Source organism: Eptesicus fuscus, chromosome 15 (assembly GCF_027574615.1).
Source record: "Eptesicus fuscus isolate TK198812 chromosome 15, DD_ASM_mEF_20220401, whole genome shotgun sequence".
Taxonomy (NCBI): Eukaryota; Metazoa; Chordata; class Mammalia; order Chiroptera; family Vespertilionidae; genus Eptesicus; species Eptesicus fuscus.
This window is the reverse complement of record NC_072487.1, coordinates 72,277,134-72,298,485: the sequence shown is the minus strand read 5'-3', so window position 1 is coordinate 72,298,485 and position 21,352 is coordinate 72,277,134. Positions and strand designations below refer to the sequence as shown.

General features: G+C 34.8%; 1 protein-coding gene across 2 annotated transcripts in view; it reads right to left on the bottom strand.

The window, feature by feature from the left end:
- PBX3 (PBX homeobox 3) overlaps positions 1-21,352 on the bottom strand; it is a 187,547-nt gene that overhangs the window by 38,960 nt on the left and 127,235 nt on the right. For both annotated transcript variants that reach the window (XM_008155306.2, XM_028130866.2), the window contains exon 3: positions 3,475-3,716. In XM_008155306.2, coding sequence (XP_008153528.1) covers positions 3,475-3,716 — 242 coding nt within the window. The remainder of the gene's footprint in view (positions 1-3,474; positions 3,717-21,352) is intronic.

The window sequence follows — 21,352 nt, the reverse complement described above, 5'->3', positions numbered from 1 at the left end:
CTGCAAGCTCTGGAAAATTGTCATATTCCTATTTGGTGTCAGGATCAATAAGAGAAAAGTAAAATAGTTTTGTTTCCTTTGGGGGTGGTGATCATATTCAAGAATCTCATTCTAATATATATTCTATTATTTAGACTATATTCTAATATTTAGCCTAATATTTCAAAAGGGTTTATAAGTGAATTTAGATGATTATCACTAAAAATAATTACATCTAAGCCTACGTAATGGAGACATATGATCAAAGGACATTTTATAGAGAGAAAAAAAAGAGGACAGTATATTAAAGATAGCACCATTCCTAAAACACACATAAAACGGAGCCTTGCAGCTTGGATTTAATTCTGCTCAAACTGTAGCTCTAGTCTGCTTAGCTTTGTAAATGTGGCTATGTTTATAAGGTACTTTAATTTATGACAGTGGTAGTGTGTGTTAATTTTATGGCAATCTAAATCTAAACAGGCTTCAGATACATTTTCATTACAGCTTCATTGCAAAACACAGTAGAGTGAATAGCTCTAGATTCCAATGTAGTTTATTTCTTTTAATAAAAGACTCAACACAATTTTCAGATAAAGCTTCTGCCTTACTTAACATATATGTTCTTTCTATTTACTAATAAGCTTTCCATCACTCAGAATACCCGTGTTCACTTTTAGGAGGAAAAATATAATTTCTGCAAAGTGATTAGAATAGTTGTGTTTTATTTTTTCATCTCTACTCTGATCCCATTCCAAATGCAATACAACATGAGCAAATCAGAAAAAACAAACAAACAAACAAACAAAAAGAATGTACCTGAATTATTTTCCAATTCGACATAAGTAGCAGCATAATTTGATGAAAAAGGCAGTTTTATATTGTCAGAAACAGATTTCAATGCCTGATTCTAACACTAACTAGATGTATGACACTGGACAAACAACTTAAGCTGAGTCTCATTTTCTCATCTGTAAAATGGAAATTATAATACCATCTATTTTAGAAATGTCACCCCTTCATCTCAGTTAGTTCTGCTTAGTCCATAGCAATTTCAAAACATATCCCTGAAAGGTCTACCCCAGATAAGGACCTGTATTTCAAAGATTTAAAAAGAAAAAGAAAAAAGAAAAGTTGACTATCTTATGTTAAAACTCACAGAAGAGCTATAAAAGCCATCCCAAAGACAACTCAAGAGAATTAAATGCCACTGATATTTCTAAAATAATTCAGAACCTACAGAAGAAAATTGGTGAGCTAAAGTTCTGTCGAATCAGCCAACTAGTCACCATACTCAATTTATTTACTTGTCCTTAATACTGCAATGGCTTCACTTATCTATATTTTTTTCCTTCTGAAAGTGCTAAAAATGAGAAAGGAAACAGACATCTAAGTAGTTATTAGGCTAATAAATATATCTAACAATAAGGTTCATGACTATATTCTAATACTCATTATTTCCCAATATAATCTTTAAACCAAAAATACTTAGTGTAGATTAATTTATATAGAACTTGTGTGTATATGTGTATTTTCAAAGCACAAAAAAACAAAAACAAAAAAACCCCAAACCCTGTGACACTGACTGACTGATGCCTGTCTCACCCAACTTCCAACAGGGCTATAGGGAGGAAATAAGGAGGACATGTGAAGAGACATGGCAGGAGACAGTAAGGAATCATCTTAATTCCTCAGCCGTAAAAGCAGAGCCATTTGGCCCAATACTATAGATCTTTTCATGCAAGGTGACTGGTGGTGTTTCTTTAGTAAGTACAGATAGATATATTTAACATAAAGTTATGCAATTAGGATATTACTACAAATCAGAGCCATTTCCACTGTTTATGCTCAGGGCAATCTTTTCAACCATGACTTATTTTGTTTACTCTCAATTATTCATATGTCAAATCAGAAAGTTCCATTTTTTTATGTACATACAGAAGATAATTTTTCTAAAATTCTTATTTGCACATCTTCCACTAAAAATTATTCCTATAAATGAGACTAGAGATGGTTTGAGACCCCAGAAAGTCCTATTCAGAAAACAATGCATAATAGCTTATAAGATTAATTTATATTGTATTTTAACATAGAACTACATAAATCTTTCTACCCTCCCTAAAAACACATTCACCTCTGGGACAGAATCCAGCATTTGCTTAATACCACCACAGCCAGCATATTAGAGAAGGCAATGAAAAAACTAACATATACAACTGAAACTATACAGGGAACTTAGAAGATAAATCAGTATTAAAACTGACCAGGACTGCCACATTACATTAAGGTGTTTGGACTTTAAGACATATCATATAGTGAAGTATTTATGGGTGAAATGGTATGGTGTCTAAGACTGCTTTAAAATACCCCACACAAAAATAAGAGGGGGGAGTAAGGGAGAGATAGACAAAATAAGACTGACAAAATGTTAATATATATTTATCTGGGTGATAGTATATCTAGGCAGTTCCTTATTTTAGATTTAACTATAAAACAGCCGATTGACAACTGCTTTTTGACCTAAAAACTTGGCAATTTCATAGGATTTGACTTAATAATATTCTCTTTATTTGGGGGTACATTTAAACATTTCCATATAATGTTTTTTTTAATTACCTTCCAGTGAAAATCCTTCAAACTAAGCAGGTTTTTAGGCTTAAACTAATAACTAAAATAAGTTCAAAATGAACCATGAACATTTTACCTTTTTTCATTGAATCTAAGAGTTACTTATTTTCCTCCACATTTTAACATCTCTAAAGGTTGGAACCATTTCACAACCAATGTTATAGTTAAATTGGGCAGTGTTAATTTTTTCTTGTGGTACATAAAGCAATGATACAGCTTAAAACAAAGTATCTTAGATTCAATGAAATATGGTTAATATAATTGCTGAGAATAGCATTTTTAATCCATACTCTCTAATCAGGAATTTCGCACACAATGGCTAGTATTCCCTGCCCCAGGTTAATTATCTTGGGTGGTCTCCTCAGAGAGACTGGCCAGAACCTGCTTACTTTGTGAAGTTAGCTCCCTCCCCTACAGCCTGGCACAATTCATAAGAATTCCTAGGAGGATTCTGGAACTCACAGCATAGGAGGAAAATCTCACTATGCAGTGCTTCCCTTTGAAAGTGGTCACAGCTTATGAACAAGGCCAGTGCATAAATGTTAATGATACAAAGCTTTGAAGAGCACAAAATGGTGAGTTTAGAGAGGAACGATGGTTGCAGGTGTGGTAGTAAGGGCACATGAATGTGAGGAATGAATAGAACTAAAACAAGTAGATGGGATAAAATAGCTTAGCTTCACCTCTGAAATCTCAAAGGGACTTCGTTTCATGAATCCAACAATTCACTTAGATTTTAGCATTGACCTTATTTATTTTGTTCTTTGTGTTAACACCTACCCCTCACAGCCCTCAGAATTGGTTAGCGCAGTCTAATAGCAGAGCAATAGAGGTTTGTGCAGGACTATGAGAGTGGCGGCTGCTGACCTGTTCATATTTCTCCAGTTCTGTGTGATAGATTTGTCTGATCTGGGTCAATTTGGCTCTGTAATCTGAGTGTTCAATAGAGTTATCTGAAGAACCTCCAGAGGCTGCCGCGGCTGCAGCTGCTGCCGCCGATCCCCCACCTTTCTCAGGACCTGAAACCCCTTCTGCCAAAAGCATATTGTCCAGTCTCATTAGCTGGGGATCGGGAGGGTCCTCCTCCTGGGCTCCTCTGATGCTGAGACCTTCAAGGAGAGAGAGACAGAGAGAGAATAAGCGAGAAACAGGACAAACAGTGTATTTTATTTATTTGAGAAAATGTTCAAACAACATCAGTGTACTATAATTCATGGAGAATTTCATTGTTCACATTTTATCAATAAGCCTAAGTATGGAAATTCTTTTCAAGATAATATTTACATGCACCCCAAAATTTCTAAGATCACCACTTCTCAATTTATCCCAGATTGGATCCTATGGATCCTTAAAAAAAGGTAGCCTTGAGTTCCTGACATCCAATCTTCCCAGATTTAGGTGATTTAAGAATAAAATGGGAAGAGGGTTAAAAATTTGGGATTTTGAGAAAGAAAAAACATCATCCAAGGATATAAAACAAACCCAATGAAAGAAATGTGATTGTTCTGTTTCTCTATACAGCTAGAATAACAGATTTTAAAATCTCATAGAATAATTAATTCACAAGCTATACCCAAAACTTAAAAAATAAGCAGGATCAGATGGGCTTCTCCATTATGTAATTTCAGGGGGAGAAGAGAAATACATACATGATGAGGTAATTAGCTATGCTTTAAAAATATATATTAAATGCCTTGTTTAAACAATTGTCAACAAACTATAAAACCAGGACACTAATAAATACAGTATTAAAAATGTACCATCAACATGGCAATACGGTGCCGGGCACAATAGTCTCAATCTAATTTTGCTTTTATATAAAGAACTTCCTAAGTGATGCCCAGTCAGCACCTCATCTGAGTACTATAGATCACAGCTGACAATTCGTAGGTTTAATCAGGTCACATAGGCTTTCTGCCAAGATGTTTTCAACAACACAGAAGACAAACTTTTAAAATAATTATCATGGTATAAAAAAAGCACTGGAGTCATGACAGCTCAAAATCACATTTTCATTAATGTGTAACATAATCTAAAATATCCCAGCCCAATTAACCTCTGGAAACCTGTTTAAAAGCAGGTTCTTCACACAAGGCATCCTGGGGAAGGAGGGGAAGGAAGTTGGCATCTTGCATGTCTGCATTTGGATTCTGCCTTTTGCGTCTATGCCTGTTGTTTATCCACAGTGGTGCACACTCTGTGTCTGGTGTAACTTACATGACAGTAACATCTATAAGCTGCCAAGTACTCAACTGAGCACCAGCTCTGCAATTTTATGCGCTAACCTAAAACTATCATCAATTCTTTAAAGAACAGATTTCATTCCTAGATGTCCTGAATTACACCCACAGCAGGAGAGAGCTCTTGGTTGTCTTAACTCAAATGCACAACTTTAATTTCTCCCTCAAAACACTTTAAAGCTGTCACTTTCATTTAAAAATATACTTCAGAATAATTTCAACTGGGAAATAAAACTAACTCAAAATAATTTAAAATTATGTCTGTTGCCTGTAGAGGAAAACAAATAAGGTATGGAAACTATAATATACTAAGACAATAATTCATTTAGGGAACCAAAAAGTTAGGAGCCCCCTTAAATAAGATAAAATCAGTATCAGCACATTGCTGATAATTAAAGATAGACAAACATGTATTTGCTATTTCTTCTAGATCTAGAAGAAACTGCCAAATATTGGTTACACTGGTATTTTTAACATCTTTCACTTTCTTTCCTTCTAATTCATTTTATTAGATGGTAGAATCTCATGGCCTAGACACACTTGTAGTCCCACATACCAAGTTTTTTGTGCCTTTGACATGCTGTGAGGACTCACTGAGCAACCTCTTATCTGACACTTCAGGCTCTGTTTCATTTTATATTATTCATTTGGGAGTTCCTTACATTTCTCCTTTTTAAATTAAACTTTTGCTCACATTTTTGTGTTTGTTGGTTCTGTGTGATACACACACACACACACACACACACACACACACACACACACACACACAAATAATGGTGCTTCTCCTGGAAATGTGTTTCATCTACCTTCAAAGTTCCTCGGGTTTCTAGTTTTACCCTTGTACTTATATTTATTCATCTTTTCTTATGGACATTTGGTGAGGTTCTTTAATAGTAGATCAACATCCATAGACAAAATTTTTACATTTCCCTGCACATGTGTGGCACACAAGAGAAGATGCTCAATGGCTAATACACAAGAAAGCAGGGAGACAGAAGAAGAAAATTCGTCAGGAAGAAATGCAAGATTCAAATTAATTAGCCATCTATGGCACTTTCATAGGTACCTAATATGCATATAAACCAACACCACCATACCAATAGGAAGCAACCCTTAAACTCAATAGTAGTAAACACAAATAAAAAGAAGTATAAGTATGTCTTGTGACAAATAATACCTCTTCTAAAATCATAAATAAATCAACACTTCAGTGGTTGCTTCAAATACAGGAAGAATGTTTTAATGTAATCCTTCTGCATTTGCTTTATAAATTATGTCCATCAAATCTAATCAGAAAAATAATTTCCTGACAAAAAGTTCAACTCCTATAGATGAAAAGTCAGAGTCACACATGGCTTCCAGTCAAAACACCTACTCCCCTAGGCACCTATAAACATTTTAATGAACCTAAGTTTGCAAGGGCCAGAATGAATAGAACTATGTGGTTTTCAAAAGATCTTGATATCTTCAAACTAAAACTTGGGAAAACAATAATTTAAAAATTGGTCATTCTTATTTTTAATCCAAGATGTATACAGGGACATTTATAGAGATTTATAAAGCTATACATCTAGGCTTGGTTATCACAGAATTATAAAATTTAAAAAAAAAAAAACCCTATTTGCAATCTACTTATAACCACAACATTCATTTCAGTATCCCTAAGATTTAGACAAATCATACAAACACAGTAAAACATTGTTTAACAATGAACGTGGCTTTGTTATAAGCCCATAGTTTTTGCATATCTTTCAGCAAATCCTAATTAGCTGTCTTTCAACATGCTGTGCACCTGCCCCACAGATAATGGGAAAGAGCATCTGCATAGATGACTGCATTCGGAGGGCAATAAATAAATTACGGGTCAAAATTATTACAAAGCTTCCTCCGAATAAACGCATACCCTTCACAATACTAAGCTGCAGATGTGAAAAGTACCTAAAGCCCACTCAAATGGTATGATTATGGGGCTGTTGGAGTTTAATAATCTGACTGTAATTCAGGCATTTTCAACAGCTCATTAAGGGTTCATTAATATATAGGCAAGCTTTTGAATTATAAATAAGCAGATTAGAAATCTGCAGTGGCTGAATTGTACAGTAGTAGCCTCTCTAACAGAACAACACTGTAACACGACGAAGGCTTGACCTAAGAAAATGAGGTGCAAATACAGGGCTTCGCAGCTTCCTCATTTCAAAGACCAACCCCACTGGATCATGAGTAACTTCTGTTCATCCAGGACTGAAGAGTGGCTGCTGCAAATGTGTTCCACACATGGTCATGAATTAGGCACTAATTAAGATCTAGCCCTACAATATTTCCACAATCAGAGAAGATACAAAATATCCACAGTAATGATAAAGAAAAGTTATCGAATCATTTTTACTTTGTAAACAGTACATTATTTAGACCTGCTGTGAAACAAAAAGCTATTACGGAAACTCGAGTTGTCTGATTTTTCCCCCTAATGAGAATGCCATAATACTAGGTCCCAAATTATTCATAGGCTTAAGCCTATGAAATCTCTATAATTTTGTTCTCTGATGGACCTCCTCTTGATTCACTCAACTGCCATACCAGTCTTAGGAAAATGTTTAGCAGTATCATGTAAAGCAAGGCCAGATCAAATATTTTTGGCAGGCCCTGAATGCTTGACTGCTGTGAAACTAGCGCCAATTCTAATATTTTCTGTTGTGTGTGTTTTTTTAAATAATTGTCCATAGATTTTATTTTGTGGCTGTTATTTAAAAGTAACAAGCAGGATTGTGGTCTTACAGTACAAAGATGATTAAAGAAAACACCAACTTTACTTTCTGTTTTCTTGATTTTAAAATCAAGTAAGCCACAGTTTGAGAAACATAAACCAAATTATAGATAAAGAAGAGAGATTAATACAGATGTGTTGCTACTTTTCTCCCCAAACCTAAAATAAAATAAAAAAAGGCAAAATAATTTTCCGCCTAATATCCATAAGTAACGAAAAGCAGTTTAAGTATAAAACAGAAGACCTGGAAATGAAATGAAGGTCACAAGCCCCATGGTTAGAAAATCTCATTTGAAACAATTACTTTTGGTTGTGCAAACTGGAATATAATTTGGAAACAAAATAGATAAACAAACTGAAAAATCCCGCAAGGTGCCATTATCTAAACTATATTTGATATGGGGGTGGAGAAAGGGGAGATTGGGGTTCTCAGACAAACAGTGAGTGGATTAGAGATAAAGCTAAGGAGACAAGACCAAGTAGAGATAAGGCAGATGTTTAAGTGGGGTCTGATTGAATGAGAGAGACCCAAAAAGCAAAAAATAAAAAAGCCAACTGAATGATATCAGTACCTCCTAAAGAAAGATCTGGAATAATATATGCACCTAAATTTCATGCTGTCCTTCTTAACTCTAAAGATAAAGATAAGACTTGTAATGAAAGGGAAGAATCATATTATTTTATAGATATCAGGAGAAGCAACTGAAAAAAACAACTAATTTTTAAAATATTATGAGAAAATGACAGATGATATAGTTGCCTATCACTATCTGTGGCCCCATGCCCATCCCATTCTGGCTCCAAATCTCCTTTTAAGCCAATGTTAGTGTCTAATCCACTGAATATGGCAGTCATATTACAAGCTAATGTCACTTTCACTCCTATTTAAGGTGACTGTGTTGTGTGTGCACGTTTTTCATGTCAGGTGTATTAAATATAACACGGCAATGCACTGCACATTTCCACGCCAACCTAGTTGTCACTTTCGCTTGACTCATTCTCTATTGAGGAAAAATGCAGCACTGGGAATTTACAAGGCTTTTCAGTTAAATGGACATAAATCACAGGTTTCATTCAAACCGAATAATCACTGGCCATAAAGAGCTACTTGTCTCTTACCATATATTACAGTGAAGTTCCTGTGAGCAATAATGCAGCCATTCATGGCAAAGAAAAACAGAGCGAGACATTAAGAACTGACATGTAATCCTGTTAGGGCCCTGACGTGGAGAGTGTGGCTGACATTTTTATCATATATGTCCATTTCTATTTGGAAAATCAGAGGAATAAAAATGATTACTTCACTGCCCAAATCTACCTTCCTAAAACAGCCCACTGAGATTTGTTTACATGCTGGGAAACTGCTTACTAGAAATTCATAAATCTAAGATTTTGAAGCATTTCCCCTGATGGTTAAATTGAAGATATGACTAGAAAGGTTCCCCATAATGCTTCTCCACACCTCCATTTCCTTCACTTTCAACACATAAACTGTCAATCCATCGCTTTATTACATTTCACCTTCATTATAAAGCTGTTGGCAGAATGCCTGTTTCTAACACACAGCACTGATAACTTTTCTCCAAGCACTTGCTGCAAAGCCATCTCACTCAAGAAAGCAGGCAACTAATGACCTTTATTAGAGGTTCGATGGAAAGCAGCTAGCTGCTATAATAACATTATTAGTATCTTGGTCTATACAGGTACTAGACTCCTGGGCAGAGCCTAGTTGTTATTTTCCTGCAGTTCCACAGATGTACTTTAAATGAGAAGAGGGACACCATTTAAAGGCACTTCTTGAATCACCAGTGTTTTTCTATGCCCATATGATTCTCAAGGCTATGAGTCTGGCATTTCCGCACCATCCCAGCAATGCAAATGGCAATATAGAGATCACTTAGGGATCCATTCTTCTCCACAGCTATACCAATCAATCCCCACCACACCACACGTTCAGACAATTTATTTTACCAGAAGCAGGAATATTTTACACAAAAGAGTTATGCCTGAAATAATGATTTAGGCTAAACATTTTGCTATTTGAAGCCATTAAAAATATTGACCCGACTTACTGTACTTACCCAGTAACTGACAAAACTACAGTACAGTTCATTTGAAAACATTTATTATGCTCCTGTAGGAAGGTGTGTTCATTCTATGGGAAGGTACTTTAAAAAAAAACAAAAAAACCTTCATTTTCATCACAGTTTCTCTTTACCCTTCAAGTCTATTTTAGCCAACTGTTTACATAAAAATTTGAAACTACTGTTGGCTGGCAAAGGCAAATTTTGAAGATTTCCCACTTGCCAATTAGATCTTGCCTAAGAGACAAGAAAAAGGAGTGAGCCTTGTCACTGCGACAGTGAAGTGCAGCCACGATGAAGGAGCAGATGGACTGTGCAATAAAAATGCAGAAAGAAGAGTTACATTTTTAAGGCACTTTTTTGTTAAATGGAGCTGCATCTTGTTGGCGCTCTTGATATATAAGCACTGTCAGCTACAGAAGAAGAGAACAGGGCTAGGGCAAGATATGAAGTATGCTGTGCTTGCCTGAGACAGTGAAAAAAAGGACGAGGGAAAAAACAGGCCATGTTTCTCAGGCATATTAGCACAAAGGGCTACCTGTGCTCTGTTCTTAAAGGAAATTATTACAAGTGTGTGCGTGTGGAGGGAGGGGAGGAAACGGCCATTTTCTTTTTGTCTGAACAGATAGATGCTCAAGCAAAATGCTCTATTGAGAAGATTCTTAGGATTGGTAAATATGACAACTGAATTTGGAAAGGGAAAGAAAAAACCCAGCACTATATAATGGAAAAGAAATGAGTTTCAGAGCCTAAGTGGGGGAAAAGAATTATAACAGCACTGGCTTTGATACCTTCGCACCTTTGTGACTAGCTACTCTATGCAATTAAGTGATCTAATGTGCCAACGACATCCTTTTAAATTTACCACATGCCTGGGGTCTCCACACTAGAAAATGCTAGAGGCCTATATTTGGACTTCCAACAAAACCAATTAGTCCTCTTCTATTATGTGCATTTCCACGACTTTTCAGTATGTGTTTACACAAACTCCTATTACAATCCTTTCTTTTCCCACATTCTGTTCCCTTTTCTCTCCGCAGAATGAGATAGCCATGGCTCTTTCACTTCCTGTCTTGTCGGTTAAGATCACTGCCATGCTGTGAATGGCATAACATTACATCGTGATGCCTGCTCCCACTAACATGGAGGGCATCATTTGTGCCACTCCACACAGCTGCTGCCCCCACTACTCTGTTTTCTGGAAGACCAAATCTTCCAGACTTTAGTAAGACCCTCCTAAACCGAGTTCACGATACAAAATATTTCTGCCAAAAAAGCAAATGTTGTCTGTTTTTTGTTTCTTATGTAGGTGACTTTAACCTCTTATTTTATAGTAGTTAATGTGATAATCCAAAAACACTGTAGTACTTGGGTCTCATTCTATGGCTTAGCCTAAAAATTCCCTCTGTTCAACTTTTAATACATATTAAGCATATACTACATGCCAAACAGCAAACTGTATCTTTCACATTTTCTCTCATTTGTTTTTTACATAACCTTATAGATAAGAAACCAAACTTTGAAAAGGTTAAGTGACTTGCTCATGATTACATACCTAGTAAATGTGAAAACAATTATCCTATGTAATAAAGAGCTAATATGCAATGGTTGTCACGCCGTCATGCCCGATCAGCAGGGATCTGAGGCTGCAGGGATCTGAGGCTGCGTGGCATCTGGCCGGGGCCGGGGGACCTCAGGCCGTGCCCCCGCCCGGCATAAATTGACGGGGGGGGGGGGGGGGGGGGGGCCCTCAGGCTGCGCCCCCAGCCCCGGCGCTAGGCTGGAGAACCTAAGGCCATGCTCCTCCCTCCCCCAGTGGGGCTTGACGGGGGACCTGAGGCTGTGCCCTCCCACCTGGCGGGGCTTGACGGGGCACCTGAGGCTGTGTAACCCCACCCGGCGCTGGGCAAGGGGACCTGAGGCTGCGCCCCCTGCCCGGCAGGGCTTGACGGGGGTGGGGCAGGCCGGGTCTGGGTCTCATGCGATTTTGAGGCAAGCGCGAGTGGGCATGAACTTGACTCTGGGTCCCACGGTGTGCCCCAGATTCTGACAGGAGGGAGATTTTCACATACATTTTACTAATTTTCTTTCATCTCTGACACTTCCATTATAGAGAAAGGGCAAATAGCAATATTAAAATATTTCCTCTAATTAATTTCCTTTTAATGTGCATGAATTTCGTGCACTGGGCCACTAGTTCAAACATAAGTCTGTCTTCCTCTAAGTCCAGGATTCCACTATACCTCAAATGCCTAAAGAAATAGATTATAATGTTGGATTTTAAATTCACTTTGCAACTCTACTACTGAAGAATATATACTATACTACTAGAAAATATGGAGTGTAGAATAGCCTGGATTCAAATTCTGACAGTTATTTATTAGCTATGTGATTGTAGGCAAGTTCTCAAATTCATTCTCTATAAATAAAGATACCACGAACTCAAGGAATCATTGTGAGGTTTGAATGCTATAAAACATGTAAAATGCCTACAACATTATCTGGCACAAAAATGGTACCACTCCAGAACAATAATCACTTTAAAAAATAATAGGGGTTATTCCCTTTAAATCACACAGACTAAAATCTGTTTTTATTAAAATACTACATTTCCTTAAGTCAAAGAACTAGTTACAGAATTTCTTAGTATAACCTGTGAAAATAAAACATTGCCATGAACTTAAAAAAAAGTTCTGCAAACTTAAGATTTAATCTGAAACAAATATGCCCTACAATTAAACTTTTATCTGATTTCTGGTAATATTCATTCACTACATAGTCAAATCTGATCGAGGTTGTGCTTTTAAGAGTTTTCTTAAAATTGGTATTTTTAATAATCAAATTTCTTTGCCATAGATTGTGTTGCCATTACTTTGCAACACATTTTAATGGTGTGTAATTTTATTGTTTTTTGCTTTCTCAATTTTTATGACCTAAGTATCTGTTTTCTCCTTTTGCTCTTTACTCTCATATCACTTCCGGTGACAGAATGGCACTCTGATGTTTGCTGATGATAAAACACTCTTGACAGCTGTTCATTACTAGTGGTCTCTGTCCACACACTTCAAATAAACTTGGAAATCTAGAGAATAGCTACGTGTAGAAGACCACATGGAAATTAAATGGTGTTATGTCTTTGTTTTGAAATAAATAAAAACCTTTTCTTCCTGCTCATTATCATGTTATAACTGGCTACATGGTATTTTGTTAAAATTAGTCCAAATTAAACCAAAGTTATCCAACTCTCAGTATTTTAGAAATCTTTAAGCAAATATTTCATTAAAAAATGTATGATTTCTTAAAAACTATACATATAATATATATCTGATTTAAAATTTTTGGTCAGAAGCTACCAATGGGGAGAAAAATGGTATCACTCCAGAACAATTATTATTTTTTCATCCATAATTTCTCTAAAATAAAATACTAGACCCAAGTTGAATTTAAAAATACCCAATATACTTAGTTGTGTACTTTAAGGTGATCAGCAAATGTCATTCATACATCCTCATCACAGTAGGAATACCACCCCTATCAAATAATTAATCTCATGCTTATCTTTATATTCACTTCCTTTCCCTTTGCTGCAGCCATCTTCTTTCCCTTTACTCTAAAATGTTGAAAAGTGAATATATAAATTACAGTCAGTTGGCTTCGTTATGAATACTAGATATCCACTGGTTCCCTTTTTCCTTTTGCAGGAAGGCATAGCCGCTTTATTGTTTTTGTAATACCAAATTATCCTGATGCATAGGCACTGCTCAAAATAGCATGCCAGTAAATATGGCATGAGGGTCATTGATATTCTTAGTACATTCCAATGTAATAGCACAGAATAAAGTTTTATCTGTATTATTATAAAGGACACAGACTCAGTTTTATCAAAAAGACTTTGTGAAACATGGCATGATTAGAGGAAGCATGACTTGACTAGACTTTCCGCATGACTTTACTTTTAAGTATGCTGGCTCTTTAATATAAATACAGCATCGAATTAATGACTGAAGATAGCTTCCCCCCCCCCACACACACAGTTTTAGAAATTATTTATTTCAAACACTTACAATTTTCACTTTAAAGGCAAAATAGCTGATAAAAAACAACAACAACACATTGAAATACATATTATACTGACCCTTTGCCCCATATACAGACATCAGCCTTTGGTATTTGCTTTTAGGTAATTAGGTAAAAAAATAAAAACTTAAAACTATTATTTTCATCTCCAAAAGAAAAAGTTGAGGTATTTAACAATTGTGTGATCTCCATCCAAAAATGCAATGAACATAGCTTCTTTATTTTCATATATTTGCCTGTACACATCTCTCTTAAGGAGTTTACATTTTGCTGTAAGTATTGTAGATGTTTCAGTCAACAGTGAACTTTAAAAAGGATATTTGTGCCTCCTGGTTGTATCACATCCATCACTACTCTCTTCCATTAAAAACCATTAAGTGTCTGAAAAGCAGGACCACCCACATGGCATGCAAAGGACAATGGCAGAGAAGCTTGAAAGCATCTTCCAAGCAGCAAATCACACGAACAAGGCCCCCTATGTTAATAATGTACTTATTTACTTATAAATAATCAAAAACTATATTCTTACATATAAATTACAAAAAGCGGCTGGTGTGGCTAATAAAACAAAACATTCTAGTGCAAGTTGATTGCTAATTGTTTCACAAACTATTTTCTAGTGACCTATAAATAAAAGCTTAACTAAAAAAATAAACTTATCTATATATCATTAACTCTTTAAGCAACTAACCTACAGCAAAGATAGCCAAAGAAATTTTTTATAAACACGACTTCCCAAAGCATATTTTAGATTTTGAGATCATAGATTAATACCGCTCCGATAAGAATTTAATGTGAGTCAAATTCACTATAAAGTCATATCTCAATCAAGATGGACTTAAACAGCAATTAAATGTAGTATTGCTCATTAGGACAATTTAAAACATCCCCCCCCCCTTCCCAGAAATAATTTTTTTCCAGGTTAAAGGTATTATTGGAAGCATGAAGAATGAGATGGACAGTACACAAAACAGGCATATAAACAACTAATTAGGAAAGTCAATTGAAAGAAAATGAATATTAAAATCCTTTTGAAAAGCACCATAACATAATTGCAATCAAGGGTTTTTCCAGTTATTAAGAGGGAAATGTGTAAATGTACATTCCCCCTTGTGTACTTATGGGGAAAAAAGTTCATTATTCAACCCACTTTTCTGAAAAGAAAATACGTATGCACTAATATAAATATAAGTGTAGATTTATATTAACAGTATACAGATTTCAAAACTGCCAAAAGAAACCCGATTTTGAACTGGGTATTTTAGGTGGTAAACCATGGAAATGTCAACTTTGATTTGAGCTAACAAAAAGGAATTTAGAGGATGGATAAGCTCCAGGACCTTTGAATTAAATGAAAGACCAGAACACTCCACAGAATGTCTGCAATAACAGTCTCTACAGAAAATTATGAGGAACTACATAAATCCACCCTCTTCCTCTTCACACAGGCTCATTAAAGCTGTACTGACTCTCTGGGCAGCTATAATTCTGCTGACTGATACCCTGGAATCACCCTGTCAATACCCAGTGGTGTGCTGCCTCTCCAACTATCTCTGCCCCTAATATTCCTCTCTTTGATGGGATTTGCTGACCTTTAATCTGATGCTAGTTTACTCTCATCACTGAAGTGTAAGTCAGAGAGCAATAAAACGGCAACCTCACTGATTCAAAAGGGAGAGCTAAAGCCTGCTAACTGTGAATCTAACCTTTCGTAATGGCTGGCTCTTAAAGGAGGAAGCATGGAGTGGAAGGCAGCTAAAACAAACAATGTGTAATGCTGAGCACAAGATTTATTAGAATCCCTTTTGCATGGGTATTAGAAGAGGATACATGGGTATAAACAAGAGATACACAAATATTTGCAAGGGAGACCAAAGTTCTGGTCAGAATAGCCTTCCATGCCAATACAAATCTCAACAAGAGCTGTGTTATAGAATCAAGCAAGGTTAGTTGAACAAAAAAGCCTATGACTCCAGGTGGATGTAAACAACACTGAAGTAATAAAATCATCATTAAAAGTAAGATGTTTTTCTGTGATGAGGTACGAGACTATAATGACTGAAAACAAAAAACTCAAATTCATAATGGGTCCTAGAGAATTCAAAGAGCTTGTGGAAATTAAATGCTTCCAAATAATTTTCAGTATAATATTAAAGGTAAGTTAATAAGACCTCACGTTTACGGAGTGCTTCCTATGTGTCATGCACTGCTCAAGGTACTTGATTTTAGCCTATCCTAAGATACCATTATTATGCCCAGTCTTATTATCATGAAACTGGGGCACAGCATGGTTTGGTTGAAAACCATGTTCATGGTCACACAGCTAGACAGTGAAAGAGCCACGATTTGAATGGAGGTAGTCTACATTTTGAAAAGTATTTATGAAAAAAAAAAAAACCCACAAAAAAATCCAACCTGTATTATTATTCCATATTCCCACATGGCAACAAATTCTGGCCACTTTGAAATGATTTGAAATTGGCATCCAGTTTTTTATGACTCATCTCCTGAGGTTTCAACTACATGGCCAAAAAACTTAAAGAGCCATGGACTGAATCACAAGTATTAATTTAACATCAATCAGTGGTGTTAATTTTCGAACAAGGCTACTTTTCCCCTGCTTGCACAAAGACTGAATATCTTTCATTATAAATTAATCTGGTAAACAAAAAAAAAGAAGAATCTTTCAGTTTGCAAAGCACATGAATCTATATAAAATATATACTAAATGCCAGAGTGTAAACAAAGCGGAAGTTATTGCATAACAAATCTCTTCCAATCCTCTTGGGGAAAACAGAGTCTGACAGTATTAGGTTCTAACAGGTGCAGATAGCAAAAAAATTACTATTCATTCTACCCGAAAGAAAAAGGATAATAAAAAGCATAATTTAATTTATAATTTATGTTTACAAGTGTTATTTTTAAGAGTTACAGTCTGCTTTGCAGATTACTTGGTCTGGTTCAAGTTGACATGTTGCATCACAGAACAAGCCTGAAGGGTCTTCACAACATGTACAGTAATTAACACGTCATTAACACATTAACTAATATACATTCAACATCATCATTGTTAATAGCATAAAATTAATTTATTGTACATTGCACATAGCACCCCCGGCACTTTTCAAAATTAATTTGGAAATGCATACTACCAAATATTTTAAAAGGTAGCCATTTATACTGAAATATTTTCACCAATAAACATTTTTATAGTTGTGCATGTGTGTTGTGTGTGCATTTTTAAAATGAGGCATATTTAGTGATACTACAAACTAAATCTGTATCTGATTCAAGCTGTACTGGTACAAAAATACAAAGAACAAAGACAAGCCTTACTCTGTAAAGGAACTAGTAATACATTAAAAATTTAATACTTGGCAGGTCAAATCTGGATACTCTCTGCTGAAGACAACCAATATTAATGAATCAGACTACAGAGTCATTGTCTGGAATCCCAAAGGAAGCAATAATGCAAGTACAACAAATTCTTAGAAGTGAAAATCCTGCAAGACTACTTAACAGCATACCACTGGTCAATGCGCTGATCATAAAAATGTTAAACCTTATATAGTGTTTTTGAATATGAATGCAAGCTAGATACAATTTTAACTAAACATTTACTCTGATTTTACTTTGAAGTAAACATCTTTGCATAAATATTTGCCTTGCTGTTAATCCCCCTCCATATAATAATTTATTTTGTAATACAAAGTTCTGTTTTCTTCTCTACAATAAATCTAAAACAATAGATCTAAAAGATATAAATAAAGCTACTTCTTTAAGAAACAGAAGATTTGGGTTTCTCTAACAAGTAAGGTGACACAATTAAAAGAACTCTGAGTAGTAAACTTATAACAAGAAAGAGTACAAAAGGATGAGATAAGCAAAATAAACACATTATAGACAGCCTACCAAGTGAACTCAAGTTAATTACTGCCTGGTTATTATTTTAAAAATATTTTTGAAACTGTTATTGGAAGTGAGACCCTCTGGAAAAACATAAATGGGTAGTTGGCTCAATTAACTACAGGGACCCCACTATGTGCTAAGCACATATTCTTTTCCTTTACTTTATATTCTTTCTGGTTGATCTTTCATTCATTCATACTTTCATTCAACAAACCTCTACTAAGTACCCATTATATGCACAGCACTGTGCTAAAATTTATATATAGCTGGTTCAGCAGAAATTATTGATCACAACTAAGTAACTTTACACTCCGTTAAGAAACAGCTATTTCAGAAATGCAATTTTAAGGTATATTTGCTAAATTTTAAATCAATTAACATATGTTATCTACTAAAATTAGTTGTATAAAAACATATCCATTTAGTTTTTCATACATAGTCAAGAAGTTCAGATACAGAGTAAATGCCAGCTGGTGAATCTATAAATGCCTTCAAGTAAAAGCATTTATTTAAAAACATGAAACTTACCACTATCTTTCTCTATATTTAAGTCACTTTTGTTATTGGCTACCTTTAAAATCCCTGTCATTACTGGTGGTAGCAGATAAATATCACATCAATTTGAGATCAGAAAACTAGTGAAAACATTTACTACAAAAAAAAAAAGATGCTAAATTCTATAATTATGATATAAGTAATATACACACTTGAGTATACATAACTAGGATCAGACTCATTTGCTCTCAGTACATCTCTATACTACTTATTGGAGTGTAAAGCTACCTGTCTATAGAGGCTACACTGTGGGATGGGCTGAAACATCAGCAGTTTGTCCTGGGGTCTTCTACACTACATACAATTATGCTGGGGTCACTTGGGTTATATAGGAAGCCTGAAGTTTTAAATTGTCAATTAGAATATTGTGGCCTGATTTTAACAATATAGCAGTGCTTCTAATGATCTTAAAGGTAATTCACTATTCAGACCCCAAGCAAAAGATGCAAATGTAGCACTGAAAGCTCCTTATTAAATAGCCACAGGCTACATCTCTGTACAATAAGTGGTCCAGGTCTTTTTAGAACATACTAATTAGATGAACAGAGAATCAGAAATATGCAAAACCAGGTCATGCAGCAAAAATGGTGAAGTGTTAAAATAGGGGGGAAGGGGTGGCGGGAGAGAGGGATGAGAAAAACATACCAAGTAACTCCATCCCACCATTATTAAAAAATTATCTACAACAAGGAGGAAAAATAAATCATGTCAGGTCACTGTATGACTCAACCAAATTAGGGTGGATATTACTATTAAAGTTAAGTTTTAAGTTTATTGTCAGGGATATGCTTAACTGATGATACAATACTATGAATAATACATTAAGCAAAAGCCCAATCTAAAATTAAATTTGCCTTGGGTTATCTCCAAATGTTTACTATAAACATTCAGAATTATTCTAGTTTATAAATGAAAGCTAATATCAAGAAAATATTTTCTGGGGCTTTACTCTTCAACAGTAACATATACAGAGTTGCCTAACCAATACACCACAGTTTCACACAAGACAGTGCCCTCAATTCTCAATTACTTCAACACATAGAAGTTTATTTTATTAAATAATTTACTGGAGAAAAATAGCCTTTATTGTCAAACTGGGGTGTTTTATTAAATAAGCCATTTCTATTTTAGTTTTGTGTTTTCTTTAAAAAGACAATGTTTTACATAAATTTGAGCACCTACTCTGAACAATAAATTGTACTCATTAAAAATATTCTTATCTCATATACTTTAAGCAACATTAACATTCAACATAAAATAACTATAATAGAGACACTCAGAAGGAAATACTAAGTCAACCCACTACAACTTGAATTTATGAAACTCAGAGCACTAGACTAAGTCCAAGGATCTGAGTTGTCATCTCATATCTACTGTACTATTTGGTTGTATGGCCATGGGCAAGTTGCCTCCCAGAGTTTCATTTCCCTATCTGCAAAATGAGAGGACTGTGCTAGATTTTCCATCCACCCCCTTCCTTCAACAAGTTCAGATTTTAGTTACAACTCTATGATATTATGATTATAAACTATAAGTGGCCCAATAATTCTAAAATGGGTCCTAAAATTCAAAAGGCCCTTAAACTCATATTATTTACTTTGTAAATCAAATTTGATTCATTATTACACTAAACTCCCTGAAACTTAAGTTACATCACATTCTAAAGATGATTATGAAAATTTTGCTCTTCTCTCAGAGTCAGGTCATGCTAGAAAAGTAGGGGGTAGTGGTGGAGAATGAGTGGTGGGAAGATGTCCTTATTAGTGAGATCAGTAGATTTCAAATGATAAATTTTATTCTAATAATGCAAAAACACTGTTTCAGGACCTCAAATCTGTCTTTTTTAGCCAAGAGTCCACACATCCACAGAACTATAGTACAAGAAGGAACCACATTATCTATTCCATCACACAGGTGACTTGAGGCTCAAGTTACAATTCTTATGGATAGGTAGGCCACAGTAGTTAAAAGGCCACATCCATTAAAAATGATGTATTTTAGAGTGCATTGGGTAGTTCCTCATAAAATGACTGCCGTCTGTAAATGAATGATAATTGAAATGTCATATTAGTATCTTAATTATAAAATTGACTAAATAATATAAGTATATTTTAAATTTTACCCCCATTCCTTAATTGGAGCTTAGTTAAAGCCAGCTAGTGGTAAATATATATTCACATAGTTTAAGATCTGTACAGGATTCTATGCAAATGATATTTTTGCCCATGACCAGTATAAACATGTACCTATATGGAAAGCTCCCATAAATGTTGATGCTGTTTCTTACTTTAATCTAGTACTTTTAAATCAGATACCCTCAAATAGTAGTTCTTCCTACATAAACTAGAAGTATAATAAATGTCAGTATGTGCTTTTTTAGATATCTTGCTAGTATATATAACATTTTAGAAAGGTGTAGGCCTCTAATTTGTTGAAGATAATCAGATATTTTAAGCCAAAATTGTAAGTAAAATCTACCAGAAAGCAAAAATAATAATTTTGAAAATTGAGAAAAGGCTTCATCAATTCATACTTAGACCACTTACCATTCCAAAATGTACTCTATTTTGTTGTTGTTGTTATTCTCCATAAAGTCTTGAGTTTGATTGGATGGTATAACAAGCAAAATATCTTATGAATGTTTTCTGCCCTCAAGAAGCTATTCTAAGTGAATTAGTCTTCCACAAATTAATGAATTCATATTTTAAGATGCATTTGCAAAATGTTCCATCATTCCAATGCTAATTTGCAACCTAGTTAAAAAATGTTAGCCTACCAGGAAAAAAAATTTTTAATGGGTAATGAATGTCATGTTTGTGCAGGAAAAAAAAAAAAGGACATGTAAATATAAAGCCCATATGTACCGGTTTTGACAAGACAGTGCAGTTAAGTGATTTTATTATGCATATTATTTCAAATATTCAATAGCATTAAAATATACATTTAACTACTGAAACCTTTTAAACGATTAAATTTTTTAAATCACATTAAATTACATGTAATTTCTAAAAGTCCATTATAGACGAACAGGAAAGGAAACAGTTAATATACTAATTACAGTAATTAAGAGTTGCCAATTTAATTATAGCTGGGAATATGAATGCTCTAACATTTGT